The 22,641-nt window shown below is 36.3% G+C and overlaps 1 protein-coding gene across 1 annotated transcript; it reads left to right on the top strand.

The window, feature by feature from the left end:
- The first annotated feature begins 1,338 nt into the window (after positions 1-1,338).
- LOC123536761 (A disintegrin and metalloproteinase with thrombospondin motifs 18-like) lies at positions 1,339-21,676 on the top strand. The gene is made up of 18 exons (XM_053527961.1): positions 1,339-1,508; positions 2,459-2,688; positions 4,031-4,120; positions 4,706-4,892; positions 5,349-5,396; positions 6,750-6,829; positions 7,226-7,320; positions 7,468-7,561; positions 9,434-9,511; positions 10,275-10,432; positions 10,666-10,818; positions 11,534-11,701; positions 12,137-12,275; positions 13,207-13,320; positions 14,232-14,271; positions 17,086-17,331; positions 19,802-19,990; positions 21,484-21,676. Exons 1-18 carry the CDS (start codon positions 1,457-1,459, stop codon positions 21,495-21,497), a joined length of 2,175 nt encoding a protein of 724 aa, XP_053383936.1. The 5' UTR covers positions 1,339-1,456; the 3' UTR covers positions 21,498-21,676.
- Positions 21,677-22,641: the final 965 nt, after the last annotated feature.

The raw sequence follows: 22,641 nt of genomic DNA, 5'->3' as shown, positions 1-22,641 counted from the left end.
TGTAATAAAAATATATTCAGGTCGTTGCATAAAAAATCCACCTGAAACTCGGCTGGACCTTTTATTTCGTTTTCGCGTCTAGCCGTATTTATATATGCCATCTGCATGGAAAGCGACTTGACACATCACTTTCGTGGCATCACACTGAATGTGAAACCGTCACTGATATGACCTGCCATGAAGCTACTGTTCTTGACCTATGCATCACAGGCATATCAATGCCAAGCGTTATTTCTGTTGCATAGACTACAGTCAGGATCAGATTAACTGCTGTGCACAGATTGCCTCTTTTTTGTGGTGATTAGGCCTAGTCTGCCGCAAAGAAAGTCTTCAATTCAGTTTTCACAGAAGGAAGAACATGGAAGTAATGAATGCGTGTGACATTAAGTGTGTCTAAAAAAAATAAACATAAACGCACAGAAGAAGATGAAAAAATAAAGAAATGAAAAATGTATAAGAAGTACAAAAAAATAATAAAAACAAAATGGTAACAAATTACATCCACATCGCTAGTGGCGTGCGCGTCGCGAGGGTTGGTGGGGGTTGGGGGGGGGGGGGGTGCATGCAGAAGATTATCTTGTGTGTTGCAATTATGTTAAAGCACATATTTGTCAATCTACTGCAACAAACAGCCAATGAAAATTTAACTCAACGAATAATAATGAATTCACAGTTTTTGCTTCTTTCACTACTTTACATGTATAACATGCCTATGTGTACCCTTTCAAACATTTGTATAGTATCTGAGTTACAAACAGATGTAAGAATATGTAACTATTAATTTATTAAAAATGAATATAAAAAGTATTGGTTGCATTACATTTGGGAACACCCTGTAGTTATATTTTATGTTTAAAAGTACTGTTCCACCCCTTGCATCAACACAATAGTCACAGAAAATGTGTATAATTAATATCTACATATGCTGGCCAAATATGGTTTTGATGCACGGGTGGGAACAATGTTGTATAAAGCAAAACACTTTTTATATCTATATAACAGGGTACGTAATTCTATTTAGAACAAAAATCACTGTTCTATGAAACAAATATTGAAAATTTGACTTTAAGAAATAATCTCAAATATGTATTTTGATGGAATATCTAATTAAATACTTATTTCTTAGTAGTTTATTTTTCACTCTTGGAGTAGGCAAATTCATATAGAAAGTGTCCGAAGTCCTTAACAACGACCCACAATATCACATTACGTAATGTAAATGATTAAACGGGCCAACCCTTCCCTTTTATAGTAATTCGATAGTTCACCGTAAAAAGCGAAAATCACGATTATATCATGAACAAATCCTGTCATACAGGATATTTTTATAAGTTTCACGAATTAATCGCTACCGGAGCGTATAGTTTTTATGTCCATAACAACTGTATATATATATTAAGTATTTCTATCAAACGGACATTACAATTTTCGAGAACGCTGCACGCAGACGTAAATCATGCTAATTTTGAATCATCTACTTCTGCTGCTGTGTACAGGCTGGATTCAAGGTAACATTTATTTTACATATTTTTATTGAACGAAAATAGAAACGCAATATGCTTTATTGTTCTTTATCAGGTCTAGGATTGCGTAATTTTACAGATATTCTGTAAATATACAGACAATCCATAAATATATATACTGATATACATGTAATAAGTGAAACTTTTCATTTTAACCTGCGGTATTGATTTAAATTGTAATTTTAACAAATTTCATATAACCAGTCGACTGAAAACTTCTTCAATTTATGGATTGTCCATATATTTACAGAATATCTGTAGTATAAAACGACGAATTCCTAGACCTCATAATATAACAGTAGTGCATCCTGAATTTCTTGATGCGATGAAGTGTCTGGTTTTTAAGTTCTGTAACGTGTCTGTTGAAATTAATTCAAATGTTCAAGACGCCTGAAATGAATAATTTTATTATGCTTATATAGTCCAAACTTTTGTCACAGGATTTGTAGTTTACAATTTACTGAATAATCTAACACTTGATCTTATTCCGTTATCCCAGAATAAGATGTCACTTTGAAATCAACATAAGAGAGAAGACATTATGCATGAACGTCCAAAAATAAAAATAAACTGAAACGGACATTTTTGTATTTCTAGTGAGGACATTTGGAAGACTATTATGAGATATTTTTATAACCTAAAATTGTTTAAATTGCATTTTAAGAAATATTTGTAAACAATACCAATATCATACCGTCATTTCATACCTTCTATAAAGGGAGAAAGAGTTCCGAGTCCAAAAAATACACCTACTAGCGCAAAAGCATATTTCAAAATAATCTGGAAAGTTAACGTTTCTGGCCTAATGCTTCTTTATTAAATGCGGAAGCAGAAGCAGAAATACGGAGAGTCTTAAACTGAGTTCTCTTGTCCAAACTTCAAAGATTCGCTAAGTTTAAGGTCATTGTTATTTGAATTGTTATTGTCTTTTGCAGCCATCGAGGAGCTTGTCTGGTTGGAGGATCTTAACACCAACCACGACCTTCGAAATTTAGAAATCGGGTTGCCTGAACACCTTTATTTCAACATTAAACGACAGGGCGGAAACTCTGCGAAATTACATCTTCGAGAGAACAAACGTCTAAATGCTAACGCACCTGTTTATGTAGCAGGGGCGGAGAATGGAATACCCACGGCCACGGAAGCAGACGTCCCACCTATCATTGTAAGTGATATTATAATAATTCAAGGTAATGCACGAATAATAAAGTATTCTCCAGTGTAATTCCGACATTCTGTGATCTTTACTACTTTGTTTTTGAACAATCGGAGGATAACGTGATTCCCGCGCAAACGCGAGGACACTGTGTCATACAGAAAAAAAAGGAATCTAAATTGTTTTTGCAACATTAAAAGAACACGAACTGTCGTCGCTGAGTTTTGAACCCATACGTCAAAAGATCTGTTTAGCACAAACAGTACGCTTTGTAGACTGAACTAGTTTGTAATTGGTACGAAAACTGGAAATATTTAGATTTTTGACAAGTTACAAAAATGTGGAGTTCCCTATACCTTATTTAAATCTATTTATAATTATGTTTGTAAACATCACGTTTATCGTTGGGGCATAGTATTTATTTATTTATTCATTTATTTATTGTCTCATCAATGTACATATTCAGCAAAATATAACAAGGTTAAAATACATTATATACATTACATTGTCATTCAGTTATTGAATTACAAGATACTTTTCAAACATGTATGAACCTTACCATACAAATGGTGTCAGTTACAGTAAAACTCTTCTTAAGATGTCATTTGATGACAGTATTAAACTTTTAAGATTTTTTGTTTTTGTTTAAATTGGGTTTAACGTCGGAGGGGCACAATAACAGGTCATATGGCATATTTCCAGCTTTGTTGGTGGAGGAAAACCGCAGGTGTCCCTGCGTGCTTTATTTCATCACGGGCGGCACCTGGATAGAGCCACCGACCTTCCTTAAGCCAGCAGGTTTACACATGCATGGACACCAGTAAAATAATCTAATCCATATAATTCAAGTAACCATGTTTCCACACAGATTATCTAAAAAATATTTTAATGATTTTACTTTCCGCATCAAAAATTGGAAAATATTTCTTTTTATCAAATTCTGAATCGAACTCAAGGTCCTCAGGTAGGGAATGATTGTCGCTCGAAAATTGAAATAATATTATCGTCATTTTCTTTTTAAAATTTAGCTGAAATATACGCAGAAATACAAAAATGGATGATGTGTGGACGTCTCGGCTAAACCTACCAGCAATGCTTGAAATAATAGATGCTTGAATAATACATTAATATGACTAACGCACGTAGACTAATTAGACTTCAGGTTTTCCGGTTTCTACAGTTCATCAGGGGCAGAGGTCATAACCTTTAGTCGTGTCGTCAGGGAAAAGCTTTCGCTTTGCCATGGGAGGAAACAGTTCCTAACTTAACAAGCAAATTAAGTTAGAGGGAACACCCCATCACCCTGCTACATTCATTATTGAATACCGTAAATAACAAGTTTGTTTTTCAGGGAACCAAGTTTTACCATGACAGGAGTGCCGGGGCAGCTGTAAAATGTACGTGCGCAGACCACCCACATGGTGCTTGTCAGAGGGTTCTAGTAAGACTTTCTTTTACAGAGTTAACGTATACATAATTGAGCCGTGCCATGAGAAAACCAACATAGTGGGTTTGCGACCAGCATGGATCCAGACCAGCCTGCGCATCCGCGTAGTCTGGTCAGGATCCATGCTGTTCGCTTTTAAAGCCTATTGGAATTAGAGAAACTGTTAGCGAACAGCATGGATCCTGACCAGACTGCGCGGATGCGCAGGCTGGTCTGGATCCATGCTGGTCGCAAACCCACTATGTTGGTTTTCTCATGGCGTGGCTCATATAGATACCCTGATGGAAATCAAAACGTCTCTTGCAGCTGAGACTTTTGAGAAACAGTTCAGCTAAACTGATTTTTAAAAGAAGTTTTCAAAAAAGCTTTCATACATTACATTCTTATCTCCTGGTTCCATTTTCGTTAGCATTTATGGCCGACACTCTGAAATTTAAATATATAGTAAGAAAACTTAAAATTTTAAATTGCCGTTACTTTACTTTCAGTTAATTTTGTTTGCATTTTGTTATGAATCCGATATTGAAAAAATATAGATATATCAATACATAACATACTGATATTGAAAATTCTCTTTAGGAAGGAAGTTTGAATATAGACGGGGACAGCTATGAGATCAAACCTTCACCAACTTTACTTTCCGCCCGAGGTATGGGTAACCAGAAGAACTTGCCACATATCATAGTAAAGGTTGCTCCACCGCCAGAACCGCAGCCTGGAGATCGTGTAAGAGGATTATTTGGTGCCGGCTACAAACGCATACCAGGTATACTGTATTAGTTGGTTTAGTCCGGTTGAACGCAGATTAACCCTAAATTTCTATAATGAACTCGTCCATCTTTCAATTTGGACAGAACTATTAACTGTTAAAAGGCGTGCTTACCAAAAAAGTATACGTACTGACTGAATGGCGAACAGTACAGATCATGATCAGACTGCACGGATGTGCAGGCTGATCATAATCTACACTGGTCGCAAAAGCAGAATCAGTCGTGTTCAGCATGATAAGGGTTAAAACAGGATTAAAGTAATTTAAAGGAGTTTATGTAAAGGAATTTATGTAAAGCTGACTGTAACACTAAATCATTCGAAACTAATTCTTAAATAATGTTAGCACAATACCCATTCCGTTTACAGTATAGTTATCATTTAACACCAAAGAGAAGATTCATACACCTGTGGAAAAAAAGCGTGACAAATATTGATATGTTTCTTTTTTCAGATGAGAACAGAGAGGGTGCCTCCGAACATGACCATAAGAAAGTGCCAGGTACCTTGTACAATATTCATGTATATACATTTGAACTCTAATGCACCTTTACAAAATAATGAACTGTATAAATATAGAAACGAAATCACGCAAGTGGTAGTATTTGGATTGAACGCTAAATGCATACAACTTTTCGATAAAGTATTCTTTTTCTAAACGATTAGAAATTTGAGGGTCTTTATCTAGGTTTGATGGTCTGGCAAACAAAGTTAAAGAAGACAAGAAGAAAAAAAGGCGTGTTCTTGCATTCGTTTTGGATCTCACCCCGCCTTATATAAATGGCTTGTGGTCAATAGAAACGAATCTCGGTCTTGCATTGGGATATATGGGGTCTCCCTCCGCCGCTTAATGATTGACGTGATTGCACGGAGGAGCACATGGAATCTCCCTCCGCCGCTTAATGGTTGAAGTATTGCACGGAGATGCACATGGGGTCTCCTTCCGCAATACGGAGTCACGTACAGAGGTGCAAATGGGGTCTCCCTCTGCAGTACGGAGGTGCACAATGGGTCTCACTCCGCTGCTTAAAGTTTGAAGTAACGCACAGCGGTGCACATAGGTCTCCCTCTTCCGCTTAATGGTTGAAGTAATGGACGGAGTTGTACATGGGGTATCCCTCCGCCACTTAATGGTTGAAGTAATGCATTGGGGTGCACGTAGGGTTTCCCTCTACAGCACGTAGGTGCACAAGGGACTCACTCCGCCGCTTAAAGGTCGAAAGTCGCACTCTTACATTGACAAGCCTACAGTAAAATTGACAGCTGTGACAACAAATAAGATTAAGGCTTACTGTGACCGTCAGGGGTTATTTGTGACCGAGTTGTTGCGGTCGCTTACTTTGAATCATCGCTGTGGGTTCGCAGCTGGATAACGGAAGGTCGCTGGTTCTACTCAGGTGATCGCATGTGCCTGAAATAATTCACAGAGTGTTACCTGGTGACTTCCTCCACAATCATAGGCTGGAAAGTCGCCATATGACATATAATAGTATCGAACGATGTTAAACTCAACAAACAACAGTTTCTGCTACTGTCAAATGCTCAATTTCAGGTGAGCAAGATCCTGAACATGATAATACGCCCATCCCAGGTATGTTAATTTTTCTTCATGATGTACCACATAAATACGTCTTCTGAATTTTAAACTTGAGGATGTAAATGGGTATTATTGCATTCTGTTTACGACATTACAGTTATCTTTTCATGTTTTAAAATTTATTTGAAAGTTTAGTTCAAATTTCATGGAAACCTTCGACGTAAACAGTTGTATATTGAACGTCATAGCAAAATTATACGCGTTAAAAAAGTTCCGTTTTAACGTTACGCTTAACAAATATGTTATGACGTTATTCAGATGAGCAAAACGTGCGTGAAGAACTTGTGAATGAACTGCGAGCTTTACTTCGGGAAGAGCAAGTTGAAGACAAGATCCAGGTTTGTCCGTCTGTCTTTTCCTTAAAAATATGTGACCGGTTACCATTTAGTTTTGGCGTTTTATTAAAAAGAAACAACAATAAAGCTCCATTTGATAAATATGTTTTTGATTAACATCAGTTTTGTAGTTTTCTCATTCTGAAAAGTGAAAACGTCAAAATCAAGTAGAATTTCACTCGGAATTGCTGTAGGTACGTTTAAAAAAGTACTGATGTTCGGAATTTAGTAAAAATCTGAAAATCCACGTATTATTCTATGAAATTTTTACCATTGTTAACGGATATCGAATAAAACACAAACTGTGAGTAAATTCTTTGCACTAAATGAGTACCTTGTTTATCAAATGTTTCTAGCGTAGATTTATCCAGGAACTACCTTTTTGTTTATTTTTGACAGGAACTTTTTGTAAAGGAGAACCGTCAGAAACGAGCTGTCGGGGATTTGTACGCTGTTGAGGTGGTTATGGTGGTGGATTCAAGTCTATGGGACAAGTAGGTAGACTCTAGTAAAATAACATATAGTCTAGCTGAACTTAATATTTCGGTAAACAGCTAAAATAGACATTAATTGGGGTAATGTAGACAAATTCTGCGAACGGTCCTTTTAGAGTAGTCATATATTTCTTTCATTCATTTCAGATACTATAGCATAACTGAAGGTAACAGTGAAATGGACAAAGATGATGCTACAATGTATTTTCTGCGAGAGCGTCTGGCCCACATCATGAATGGTGTATGTAAAAATAAACATAAATGTTATATTGTTTGATAACCATATTCCGTTATTTGTTTGATAACCATATTCCGTAATTTGTTTGATAACCATATTCCGTAATTTGTTTTCTATTTAAAGTACTAGTATTTATCACCGGTACCAATATAATAGATATTATATATTATTTTAAAAATCAAAATTGTAAGAAACTACGGAAACTTATGAATTTAGCGTAACAGGTAGGTAGCTGTTTCAAAACGGTGTTCAACCCAGATTAAACAAATTTAACAAATTTGATATGTTCAATCTTTTTTCACTGCTCCAGGTATAATTCAGATTTGATCCTTTTCAAAATTCCTTAAAACTCAGCGAATTTGTAAAAGAGTAAAATGATATCAATGTTTTCGGGTATATGTACATAAGATGATTTCACATTCGACTGAAATTCTCGAACCATTCAATTTGTGCAAAGTGTTATAATACTGGAAAGTTGCTGAGCTGTCTGTGGCTGTAGAAGTTCTTTTCTTACTTAGTTTCATCACAATATTTGCTAATCTATCAATGATGAAAGTTAAAAAGAAGACATTGACGAATACCGATTCAAACCTCGTGATCACGCCTCTTACCTCGGACAGGCACGTCCGCTTAGCTCAGAAGGGAGCGTGCTTATCTCCGGAAGATGCATTTGTCATCGGTAACGATTTGTGTCTGCAGTCGTTTCGTCCTCCACCTCTGATTCATGTGGGGAAGTTGACAGTTACTTGCGGAGAACGTGTAAGTACAGGAACGTCGTCAGATTAATTGTTCGCAGTTACATGACAGAAAAAAAACTTTTTGAAAACTGCACTAAACCAGAACTCTTACTCCAACATCAATACTGTATCTCAGACTTAAAAAAAATAGAAAAATAATATTAAGTGCAAATATTTCTGTCTTACATCTGTATAATCCTGCTTGTTTTTTTCTCTCTCAAATCAGATATTACAAAATGAAACTACAGTAAAGCAGGAATTACAGAGCTTTACATACTATAACGTTTTTTTTCAGTATTCTAAACGTACCAACATTTAGCAGCTTTAAAAAAATATATGAGACGCACCAGGAGAAAACCAACATAGTGCATTTGCGACCAGCATGGATCCAGACCAGCCTGCGCATCCGCAAGGGTCCAACTGATGTCTTCTAGTCGTAAAATATGATTTAATGGTTTAACTTAAATTTCAGCCGCATCATGAGAAAACCAACATACTGCATTTGCGACCAGTATGGATCCAGACCAGCCTGCGCATCCGCGCAGTCTGGTCAGGAACCATGCTGTTCGCTTTCAGTGCCTATTGCCTATCCGTTAGCGAACATCTTGGATCCTGACCAGACTGCGCGGATGCGCAGGCTGGCCTGGATCCATACTGGTCGCAAATGCAGTATGTTGGTTTTCTCATGATGCGGCTGAAATTTAAGTTAAACCATTAAATCATATTTTACGACAAGAGGACATCAGTTGGACCCTTGAACTTCTTTATCAACCGAAGCTTGATGCGATAAACCTTGCTTAAAGTCGCGTGCACGCTCTGCTACGTTGCTCCTCAGGATGTCTCTATTCCACCAGCCCAACTTGCGTTTTTGTAAGACAGTTTTGAGCTAGACTGCAATTCGAAGATGCGAATAAAAACATACGAAGGCGCAATATTGATACGTATTAGATCGGAGTGCGAGAGGGTCCAAACGAAACACTAAAGTTTGCTGCAATTCAGTGTCGACATAACTGGAATATGTTAGGATAAAGTTTCTGCTTTTGTTGTGATAAAGACAAAATGGAACTACTAGTACTGTATGATAAGTCACACATTCTAAGCAGTCACCTGATGAGTATGTTATTGTTTCCTTTTATAGGTTAGTTTAAGGTACGAGGCCATCGAGGACCCTGCCATGGACGTCTATGTGACAATTTCAGAATTTCTCTTTTACAAGGTAAGTTACATTTCTTGCTGTTTTCAGATACGATGTTTGTTTGGTTAAACGTCAATAGTTTCAATATCAGATTGACCAGTGAAGAAAACTTGTATTTATGTAAACCATATTCTAGTAGTGTATGTAATAAATAAATAATTCATAAAACATTTAACGAAATAATAAATGAGCCGTGCCATGAGAAAGCCAACATAGCGGTTTTGCGACCAGCATGGATGCAGATCAGCCTGCGCATCAGCGCAGTCTGGTCAGGATCCATGCTGTTCGCTTTCAAAGTCTACTGGAATTAGAGAAACAGTTAGTGAACAGCATGGATCCTGACCAGACTGCGCGGATGCGCAGGATGGTCTGGATCCATGCTGGTCGCAAAGCCACTATGTTGGTTTTCTCATGGCGCGGCTCAGATGGGTTGCACAGACAGCTTATCAGTCTTGTATCACACAATATGCACTCCTCCTCGAAAGGATATTGCGTTCCTGAAGTCGTGCCCCTTGAAGAACGGAAGAAATATTTCTCGCTGCAAATCTGATAACCTATACATGTGCAGATGAATACCATAATCCCTCGGGAGATATAACAAACTATTTAGTACTAACAAATATTTCTCCTTAACCGCCAGAGGGGATTAAACCAAACGTTTCTAGAATCATCCTTAGTAGATATAAAATGATGTTTACGGCTACATTGCGGTCGAGTTTGGACGTTTTAGTTGCAATAAGTCTTTTTTTAGTTTTTTTTCTGATTATTTATTATATATTTGTAGAATAGAAATACATCTAGCCCACTCCCTTCAAATGTTAAAACACCAAGGAGAAATGATATAGAATATGCCGACAGTGATGTATATATTGACGGGCTAGTTAGCTGGGTACGAACTGCACCGATAACGAAACACAATGATCACGTGATGGTTATAACAGGGTAATGGCGTAAAATAAACATTTTTAGTGCACAGATGCCATGCAGCATTTCTTTCAACAGTTGTTGTCTTTAATTATACAGAAACGTTGTCAAATAAATCTTTATCACTATAATAATATTTTAAACACATTTAAAGTATGTTCAAAATGGAGCAGAATCGTCCGATTTAGTTTTGCCTTTAGTCCCGGATGAACTTTATAATTACTAACGGTAGAAATTATGTATTTTCTTAGATATGAGTTATATTATGGTGGTAACATAAAAAATGATGGCGTTGCTGGTGTTGCCTATGTAGGAGGTGCTTGCGGCAACTATAGAGTGTCGGTACAAGAAGATGGAGATTATTTTGTTCTGACCAGTGTCGCAGCTCATGAACTTGGACATAAGTAAGTATAGGTCGAATTCTTTTACACTTTGTTCATTCTGGAGGTGCAAAATTCAAGAAACAAAAAATCAGGGATCCTTTAATAACTACAGAAGAGTTTTTATTGCTGTAATGGACACTGAATGGAAGCCGGTGAGAAAACCGAGAACATATGAGCCGTGCCATGAGAAAACCAACATAGTGGCTTTGCGACCAGCATGGATCCAGACCAGCCTGCGCATTCGCGCAGTCTGGTCAGGATCCATGCTGTTCGCTTTCAAAGCCTATTGCAATCAGAGAAACTGTAAGCGAACATGTTGGTGTTCCCATGGCACGGCTCATATTTAGTTTCATCATGAGGTTAACGAGTTACGCTTGATATGTTTTTAACGTACTTATTATGTTACATGTTTTCAGAAGTAACACCATGTGATGAAATGTAAAGCTATACTGAATTAGTAGATGTCTGGCTGATTCAAAGTTTGGAATTGAGACTTGTATTCATGTGAAAGATAATTCGAACCATTCGTTTGAATAACGCACGTACCATCAAGCGTTTCAGCAATTTTTGAAAATCATAAAAAATGACAAAATTATTTATTTGTGTGTAAGTTTTGAATATATATATATTGTGTCAATAACCATTTACTGTTTTTCGGTAAGTAGTAAGTCTACGTCAAAAGGTGCAAATTAGGAACAAGTTCTAGAAAAAAAAATACTGTATATACATATTATAGTCTTGGTGCGGACCACGATGGTGATGAATCTTCATCAGCTTGTAAACCAGACGATAAAAATATTATGGCACCATACATAACGAGCTTTAGCAGTGGAGAGACTTACTCTGTCAATCCATGGCGATTCTCTACATGTTCAGTCAAAGCGTTCAAGGACTTCTTTGGCAGGTACGTATTGCGGATGAAGAAAAGAACTTCGGCCTTGATAAATTAAGGGCACGTACATACATTAAGTTAACTCTTAAGTAAGATTGATATGATTTACCTCACCTTCAGCACTTTGTTAACAAATTCTTTACGCCCCATTAAAATCTGTCGAGCATACCTTTTTTGACAGCATAAAATTGAGATATCATTCAAGTTAAAAAAGCTTGGCTTAGTTATTTTGTAAAACGTTATATAGGTAATAGTTATAACTGCTACCTTAGAGGGACCGGCTCTTGTTTGGGTGAAACTGATTTTTTTTAAAATGAAAAGATTTAAATGATGACAATATTCATTTCCAATATATGCCAATTATACATCAGATTACACCATATGAGATATTTACGACAAAGCCTTGCCTAATACACTGAGATTCACTTTTCATGTTAATATTTCCAGGGGTCGTTGTTTCAAGGACCACGGTAATTATTATGACAAAGACGAGTGGAATAAGCACAATGAAAAATTACCCGGAGAACGCTTTACACCGGAACAGCAGTGCAAACTTATCAGTGGAGATAACTCATATGTGTGCTCAGTTAGTGATCATTTTCATTATTTCACCAAGTTTATACGCTTATCTTAAACCAAAGCCTGATGCCTGGTTCAAAAACATTTTCAAAATTCGATGTTGTTTTAAAGAGGAATCCATGTTCACAAATATAAGGGGAAAACATGTATAGAGTTTTGTGTCTCAATTCAGAATGCAACCTTGCCATTGGTCAGTTTCAAATTATAATCAGCTAAGTTTTCATAGTAAGAGTCTATGGGAAAATCACAATTTGATGACTTTTTTCCCGCGAATAGAAATTGTACGTATTAAAGTAACTCATGTTTATGAATAGACATATGGTTTTAAATACGGCGAAGTTATAAGTCTGTCTGTTTATTTTTAAGATATTTGTCCATAGCTAAAGAGATCTACGCATCAAGTATAGGTAAATACATGGGAGAGCGGTGATTTCTGATAAAAAACGGTTATTACGGTCGCCATTGACAGATCCATAATGGCGCGTAATCATAATGGTCCCGAGGTACCGGAAACTCAGCGCGTTCTGATGTTGACGTCATGTGGCAATGTCATTATGGCAGGCGAAAAGGGGCTGAATCGATTTCAAAACGACTGTCAAGTAATGAGGACATTGATTAAAAAAAATCCAATACATATGATGCTTTTATATAACATAATTATGTAAAATGAAAATTCAAAGACACATATGAAGTAAAGGTATATAATTAGAAGATCAAAAGACGGCTGATTGTGCCTTCTAGCCATAATGGCACACCTAGGTTCATAATGGCCATCGGGCTAAAGTCCTCGTGCAATTATGACACTAGTTTAGCCATTATGGCAAAAAGGCACAACGGCGTACTATATTAACCTCTTATTATTATAGACCTTATTATAAATAGTAACAAAAAAGGCCATTAAAAGCGGTCGTAACGTTGAATTCAATTTTTGTATACAGAATGCGAATAATGAGGAGATATGCCGTGTGATGGGGTGCTTTGACAGCCGACGGGGGTGTCTTGAATACGCCGCTGCCAGGGGAACGCCGTGTGGCCGGTCCGGCCGTAATAAGGTAAAATAATACATTTTCACAATTATTTATCATGTCATAAAACTGGCTGAAAGGGTTTGAGAGTCGGACAAAGAAAACAACAACAACAGAACACGTAAAGTCAATATCTTTTAGCATTTCCATTATGTGCGTAGCTCCCACACCTAATTTCGTGGGAGATACGGAGCTGGTATCTACTTTCTAGTCAGAAAATGTTATTTCTTTCGATTTCTCACCATAGCCCGAGTGACATTTTTCAAGACCGTTATCACTTGGAAAAAAGAGACAAATATCCATTGGGATCTAATAGGTAGATGCATTAAAACAATGTGTTATAAAATAAGATACATTTGATACTTTCTCACAAGAGTATAGAGTGAAAGTGTGTTAAATTTCAGAGAAAACGGACAGTTATGTAACACCTTGGTTTGTTTACATTTCAAAAACTGCCATCTTAAGTAAATTATGCTCAAAAATTGTTTTTGTTTACTTCATATGTTTTTGCCATGGGGAGACATACTCCTGACCCAGAACAGCGCACACATTATGAACGTGTATCCATTAAAATGTACACTTTTATTTCGAAAATGGTAAGCTGACATCTTTATGTACAATACAAGACACTTCCACAGACAGGAGAGTTCGGAACGGGTTGATTGATACATGTAGTTTTTTTGATTCTTTAATTTTTAACGTATACTCTACCTGATAGTACCCAAGAATGACTGAATTTCTATAAGCTTAAGCTTTCAATTCATCCACTTGTCTATACTATGTGTAAAACTGTATAATTGTTATGCGATACTATATAGATGGATAAATATGTTTAAACCAAGAATGACTGTACGAATTGTATCATTAATTACGTAATGTGATACAAGATACATATATTAATATATTACCCGATTACATACGCTTCTTTTCTATTTCAGTGGTGTATTGATGGCAAGTGTGTACAGAGAACCAGCGTTGGTAAGTTTGTTGATTTTGTGAAAATATAACTTAGATCTAAAACATGTATAGATGACTCGGTCCATATTGATAAACGATCTGTGTCTTTCTCAAAATCCAAATATTGGTGTAGATCTACCTTAAATGCAGACGTACGACAATGACGCTAATTTCAATATAATTATTTACATCGACTAAAAATGTTAAAACTAAGGAAGACCCTACTTCCTACATTTTTCTTATGTCGTAGCGGAATTTTACTTAAAACACTTATTGTTTACATGACATTTATTTTTACTTATATTTACGAGTTACATCACTCGCAAATTTATAATATTTCGCGAAAAAAAAAAAACAACAAAAAACAATCAGTACCGGTCCGGCCGCGTCTTACCAAAGACGTAAAAAATGGTACTAGCAGCTTCCTCGCTGGATAGTGCTAGGACTGGTCAGCCCGGTGTCAGGATAATGTGACTGGGTGGGGTATCATGCCACGTGTCTACGGCGTGATATTCCAGTGAGGCAGCACTATAAAGTTGGGCATTGTGCTCACAGCTACAAGTAGACACCGTCGTTTATATGACTGAAAAAGTGTTGAAAAAGACATTTAACCCGAATACACACACACAAACAGTACTGGTTCATATCAGTTTATACGCATTTCAATGAAACTTGTGTTCCAATTGGCACAACGTCGCGAAATCAATACTTTGTGAATAAATAGATTATGACAAATCAGGACAGACTCACGAAATAAAGTTTGCTCGAATTTTAAAGGCAAAGAAAATCTATATAAGTGACCCCCCCCACCCTAAAAGCCAGACATTTTAATCCCCAATAAACAGGATCCTGTCTGGTCCAGTCTGATAAGGGCCCATAAAACCCCTGTAGACTTGACATGTAGTCCATGTCAGAGGATCATAAATTTATGATATTATAAAGATAATTGGTTATTTCCAGTGCTTTGCATTTCATTGATTGAAATGCAGCTTTTTTTTCAGAATATACCCGTCATTTATTCATGTATTCATGAAATAAAAGGTTGTTGATTTACACACATTTTTTTGTTGTTGTTGTTGATAATATACTATAAAATTGTAATTGCTCAGTCATGTTGAGTAATATATCCTGAACAATTAAATTATAACTCTTACATTATGACAATTCTCACCCTTTTGGAAAACTCTGATGAAAAACAAAATAATTATTTAAAATTCAATAAGAGAAAGGACAAGTATTTTCTATTCAATTATTATGATCTTTCTATCTAAGTAACAAATAAAAGCAGAAAATTGAACATTAATTAGAAATAAAGAATTGTTCAGTTGCATTTTAATAGATAAAAAAATATGGACATTTAGAATAAAAACCAGCAAAAACAGATATCATTGTTCAAAATACACATGATTTGGTTATACATAAATTATCCATTAAAATAGGTGCCTGAATGCGTTTTCTTTATATAGAAATGAGCAAAAATGAGATATAAATGTTACTGATATTGTTGTATCTTATCACTTTGTTTGTTTAGTCCTAATTTAATCAGGCTTTTAAACTAGTTATAAAGGTGAGAACTGGTTGGCTTCAAAGGTGAAAAATATCAGTTGCAATCTATGTACTGCACAGTAGCTATACAGTAGCTTATTATGATAAACAGAAGCAAGTCTATCAATCGTCCAGTCTTGCATATTGGCTCTTTCCACCAATACGCAGACCATAGGCCACATACCTTGCATACCAGAATCAGTGTCTTTAAGTGTGTTTTGCGGTTATCATGGTGAAATTTCAGTATGTGTTGACAATGAATTGAAACTTCACTGTGATGACTTGGCATACACTACACATGTTTCATAAGAAAAATATGCCTCTTCCAATTTTTAGCTCGACTTAGAAGTTTTTGTATGTAAGCTGGTATATCAGTGACCACAGGTGGATTTAAACTTTACATATTTAGTTACGTCACCATTTTCGACTTGGCATGTTTCGTTTGTATGGATTTCCGATCTTTTTTTTTTGTGATCCATTTTTCTATTGAGCATCATACGTGCTGAAGGCTAATTTTGTACTTGTTTATGGATATTTTAACTTTTTCAAGTGACAAGACTTCTAAATAGTCGAGCGTTGTTGTCTTCTGATAGCTCGTGGTATATTTACTGTTGGAAAGGTTTTCATTCAACGATGTAAATGACAGTGGCCAGTCAAGCAGAAATAAAAAAAGGTTAACCAAGAATGTTCAATTTAATATACAGTATTTTGGTCAAATATACTGAAATCGAAAGAAAAAAATCAAACAGTTCTTATTTAAAAGCCGCATATCGTTTACTTTTAATAATGATACATTGAACTGTTGTTTTATATAAAAAATATACAATGAACAACAGCTTGCCAGACACGGTTCATTTATAACAATGTGACCGCCTTAGTACGTAAACGGAAGCTGTAATGCTGCAAACTATGTATCATGCGTTTCTTTTGTGTAATGATCAATTTCTAATTCAAGTTCTTCGCTTAAAGCTTCAATCCGTGTAAAATTTTGCAGGAATTCATTGCAAATATAAAGCAAATGTCGTTTCTTACAATAAGGAAACTAGTGATAAAAACTTTACTTAACATATTTCAGCTTAGCCTCAGTCTGTGATTCTAGTTTCTTCCTTGAGACTTTTTGACTTGTGCCAGTCTGTGATTCTAGCTTCCTCCCGGACTTCCGCTATAGACACAGTCTGTGATTCTAGTTTCTTACCCAGACTGTCCGGGATCTTAGTGAAATGAAATCAGTTGATATTTATAATTCTGCCATGGGTCGACTCTATGCCGCCTTTTACGTTTAAATTACAGCAACAACAACACAAGCCCCTGCCACAACAACGACAGCAGTAAGAACAACAACAACAACCCAGGGACCACAGTCAACAACAACCACAGAATCACCGCAGACGACATCTGGGTCCTGTATTGATATTGGATGGTATGACTGGAGTTGTCAGAAGGTTTCCGATTATTTCTATACAGAGTCCGGTTATGAACCCAGTTACTGGTGCCCAGATCCCTACTGGGCCGATGCCTGCTGCGCTTTCTGTGAAGGTAACCAGTTCTTGTAGTTTATTCTGGAAGTTCTATATACTTAAATCATCATTGGAAATGGAAATCACTTAAAATGGTATCTTTCATTGACACTTTTTTGTAAATATGGAAGGGAGTGAGAAAAATCTTTTGGAAGCATAGAACGCAACCAAGCAATAAAAATCAGACTGGTTGTTTGAGTCTGTTCATGATAGGTTATGAAATGTGCGAGAGGAATTACATGCCTCTCGCTATATGTATAAGACCGGGTTTTCCCTCCCCGAGAGACGGTTTGGAATGAAAGTCAGAATCTCTGGGTAAAAAAGTGTAGCAGCTTAGCATAAAAAATAAACCTTTCTGAAAATACCCAAACATGGGTGGCAATGACATCTTTAAAGTTTTGCATTGATATTAATGATACAGAAGCGCAGAAGTCGCCTCCAGAGAATGAAATAGGTACATACGATTCATAAACGCAGAGACGAATTTGGAGAATACAACAAACTTCTCCAGGGATTGCCTGAAGATCCTTGATTATTTTCATTAATGAAGAAAAATAAAGACAAACTTGTGAAAAATTGAGACTTTTTACCTTTTCTGATCGACAAGGATTTCAATTCATGCATGCATATTTTCGGTTTACCGTTTTATTCGGTTTCGGGGTATATGTGACATTGCCTATTGATCAAGCATTCTGATTTGTGTCGTTTCACTTTTGCTTCCGGTTCGGTGAATATATGAAATGGCCTTATAATCCTGTCTGCAACTACAACCAGTGATATATTATTTTATCCTACCTTCATGCAAAATAAAGGCAAAAATCAAGGGGTATGATAAATTTTGCTTTATCCCGTCAGTGACTGATAAAGCTTGGCGGACTACTTTTTATTTTTTTTTAAACTACAACATCTTGTTTTTGAGAATAACTGCTAAAAGACATATTTATGCAATTATTTTTATAAACGCGCTTTTATTAGGTACCTGAGACCATGTCACTAATGCATAGCGTATGCATACCGTATTTGCAACTACCACAAAAAGTTTTTATAACGGAAACGCACGGAGAAACGGAAAATGACTCATGTATAGCGTTTGTTCAGAATTTTAGCTTTCTGCACTTAAATCAAGGAATATATTGCATCTGGAATGGAATGGTATTGATTAAATCTTCAAGGAAACGGTTTGCCTATTCTTTCTGTCAAGAGGCGTTATGGTGTGTGTATAAGTCACGTCTAACGTTTGCTTGGTGAGAATGGGTATCCGACTTGCAATTGAACTTCGGATAAAACTTCACTCTGCAGCAAATTAAAATTATTCATTCATGTTCAGCAGAACAGAGAGGTCGGGTACTAAACAAAACAAGGTTAGCCTTTATTTTTATGCCCCCGGCATCTACTGATGCGGGAGGCATATAGTGATTGTCCTGTCCGTTCGTCTATTCGTTCGTTCGTTCGTCCGTCCGTCCATACGAGGTTAACCAAAGGGACCGTTTCGTCTAGCATCAATACCCCTTACTAGAATGACTTGATACTAATGCAGATGTAACCTGTGACCATTCCTCATCTTCAGACATCACCTGACCTCAGTTTGACCTTGACCTTGAACTTGACCTCGTTTTGGACTTAGGTTGCTTTGTATCGACAAGGATGCCACCGGGGGCATCAAGCGTTTATTAAACGCAGCTCCTTGTTCAGCTTTTATTCTATAATATTTAGGATTTTAAAGACCTATTTGTGTAATTTGGAGGGCGTATTAATTTTTAAATTTCTGTGCAAGGCAGACTCAGATCTAGTTGGTGGTAAATTTTTGATTTTAATTAAAAATGATTTTAAATCAGAAGGTAGGATAAATAGAACTTTAGATTACTGTCTTATAAATTTAAATTTATTAAGTTCGTTTACGAAAAAATAGAAGTCTCGGCAAGAGCCTTGACTTTCATTTTTTTTTCGACTCACTTAATAAATCTAAATTTATAAGACAGTAACCTGATATTCTCTATATATGCCAGAGGGAGTGGGGTGGGGGTGACGGTGATCCCATATATGTCCGTGGAGAATCATAGACAAACCTAATAACTGCGATTTGTTTTATCTACAACTTATCTTTAGCCTAACCCGACATAAACATCTACTGACCTTCCAAAGAAATATAGGGTGTCACCACGTGACCACTTTTTAACCAACGAAGATGCGAGAATCTTGCGGGAGGTAAAACAATTTTTATAGGTAACCATTAGCAATCCCAGTATCTGCCAACTTAATGGCACTGCATAACTTGGCATGATATTTTAAAACTAAAAAGTGGGTAAGAAATGAACACTAGAGGGTTGACGGTTACAAGCGATAATGACAAGGGGTCGTTCAACGCTGTAAAACTGAAAATGAAGACCTATCTGTGAATGCTGCTTAGCTACAGTTCAGTTAAAATATATTCAGAAACAGCCAGGTGCTTTGATTTGGTCTCCAAACTTTTTATTTAACGTTTTTTTCAGCGGCTACGAACACACCCACCGCCACTACTGCGGTCCCCGAGACAACAACAGAGAATTGTGTGGATATAGGTTACTATAACTGGAGCTGTAAGCGTATATCACGCTACTTCAAAAAGACATACGGTCTCAAACCAAAGGAATGGTGCAAGGACCCAGAATGGAAATACAACTGCTGTGCTTACTGTCAGAGTAAGTATATTTACCAAAATAATCAGTGCTGCCGGAGTTATTACAGGTTATTGTCTTTGTATCAAGAAATGCACGAGTTCTGAAGTGAAATTTTGCGCGACTTTAGAATCGTATTTTTTCCGTTACAGAATGAGTCTGTTTTTCGATGCTAAGATAACATTTGAGCCGCGCCATGAGAAAACCAACATAGTGCATTTGCGACCAGCATGGATCCAGACCAGCCAGCGCATCCGCGCAGTCTGGTCAGGATCCATGCTGTTCGCTTTCAAAGCCTATTTCAGTTAGAGAAACCGTTAGCGAACAGCATGGATCCTGATCCATGCTGGTCGCAAATGCACTTTGTTGGTTTTCTCATGGCGCGGCTCATTTTTATTACATATGTATCGTTTAGCGGCGCCACAAAGTATGTCTGTGGTTAACTGGAACTGGCCTTGTCTTCTTCACCATCCCACAGGATATAGTGTGCATTTCAATGTTTTGTGCAGGTTTTGTAGCCTACAAGGCTTTGGTCTTCTATCTTCACCACCCCACAGGGTATGGTGTGGATTTCAAAGTTTTGTTCAGGCTTTGTCTTCACCAGCCCATAGGGTATGGTGTGCATTTCAAAGTTTTGTTCAGGCTTTGTATTCTGTCTTCACCACCCCACAGGGTATGGTGTGCATTTCAAAGTTTTGTTCAGCACTGATTGCACCTTCTTTATTTAAATCATATGATTCTTTTAACGACAAAAGTCGCGCAATTTTTCCGCTACAGAACTTGTGCATATTTCTCGATACAGTGTTAATAATATTTTTATTACTCACATGTCCACTCATACTAAAGGGTGGTTACTGTTTGTCTAAATGTTTGACACTAAACGATTTAGCGATAAGATTTGGGAAGTAAATGTGTGCAGGGCAACGTTCTGAAACGGGGAGCTGGGGAGGTTGGTGCGTGCGCAACTATGGTCTAGAGCAAATAAAGTGTGACTATAGATATTTTACAAGCACTTTTAAGCTATCTTGCCTAACAAAATTATTATTATGAAATAGCTATGACAAAATTCGAACAGAGATCAAAGTCTTTGAACACCTATTGGAAGGGTAATGCCTTTCAAACCGTATGAAAATAATATTTTGAATTAAAGGCCCATAATGCTTTAAAATTTTATCTTAAAAACAGACGCTTTCCAAATTGATGTTGTGCGTACTTAACATGGTTAGAAAAGCACTGCTTTTAATATTGCACATACACTTTTATAGTTAGAGCATTAAAGGGAGGTAATAAAAAATAGATTCAATAACATATTCTACAATGTAGTATATTAAGTAATATTTAAACCTCTGACAAATGTTAAAGAAAGTCATTATCAGAAATAGGATTTAACAAGAAATTAATTATAGTATCTTAAGTTCATAACGGAAAATATGGCAGCCACATTTTAAACAAAGGCATTATGAGCTTTTATTTAAAAAAAAAAATAAATGTTTTATTTTAATTTATTTAAATTTCAGAACGTGGTGTGTAATTCCAGTTATGATGAAGGCTTATCTCAAAAGTGACAATCAGCTAAATTTAAGAAAGAGATTGATACATTGTTGTATTTTACATGTTAGAAATATTGTTTTGATCATTTTTGTATTACAATTATTTATGAATTTTTATACAACTTTCACTAATTTGTCTTTTTTTTTTGTCACATGTAACTATCCCACATATTAAAGTTTATCTAGACAATGCGTTGATTTTTAAATACAATAGCTAAAAGTTTTATGTTAGCCAAGTTATTGAGAAAGATAGAAATTTCAGAATTCTGCAATTATCTACACATACTGCTACCTGCTTGAAATATTGTCCAATGATGCACCTTCAACATTTTTATAAGCTGGAAAGTCGCAATATGACCTAAATTGTGTCTGTACAAGTTAAACGAACACATAGGTTTAAACAGTCCTTGAAATGTTCAGCGAAAAACGGGACCAACAAATATTCAATTTCATTTTAAATCTACGAGTTTCCTGTCAAGCAAATATAAAATCCGAATACAAAAAATTGATAATGCTGGGACTGCGAATTTCAGTTTTAACGTCAACTGTGGCGTTTGAAATAGTGCTATGATGGCGTCTTAACGTTCCATGCGTATAAATTACCGTTTCAGGTCATGCTTAACCAATCTCTTTTCAATATGACTACATTGTTAAGTGGATTAAACAGTCATTGAAATGTTCAGTTGATGGCAGAAATATGCCACCATACAATGGATTTAATTACATGGTACATAATTTATCTACTTTCTATGGGGGCATATTTGTTCCAACCACATATCCACTTATCTCGAAATTTTTCGTAAAAATGTCACTTATTCAGTTATTATCTGGCAAGTGACAAAACTGCGTGTTATCCACTTAAATATCTTAACAGGCCAAAACTGCCTGTTAGTGCCCACTACTGCCATCCACATTTTCACTTGCGTTAACTAAGCATCCTGATTTTTGTCAGATTACGATATTTAAAAATAAACCTCCTCGGACCTCCTCGACATCAAAACCATGAAAGCACTGATGGTGGCTGCAATTGCTGCTAATTATTTTGAAAAAATACTAGGAAAAACCTGATATGTTAGGAATTCTTACTTAAAATCAGAATAACAAATACTTTTATTTTGCTAAACA

This window comes from Mercenaria mercenaria, chromosome 17 (genome assembly GCF_021730395.1).
Source record: "Mercenaria mercenaria strain notata chromosome 17, MADL_Memer_1, whole genome shotgun sequence".
Classification (NCBI taxonomy): Eukaryota; Metazoa; Mollusca; class Bivalvia; order Venerida; family Veneridae; genus Mercenaria; species Mercenaria mercenaria.
Note: the sequence above shows the minus strand (reverse complement) of the source record. Positions and strands in the feature narration are given on the sequence as shown.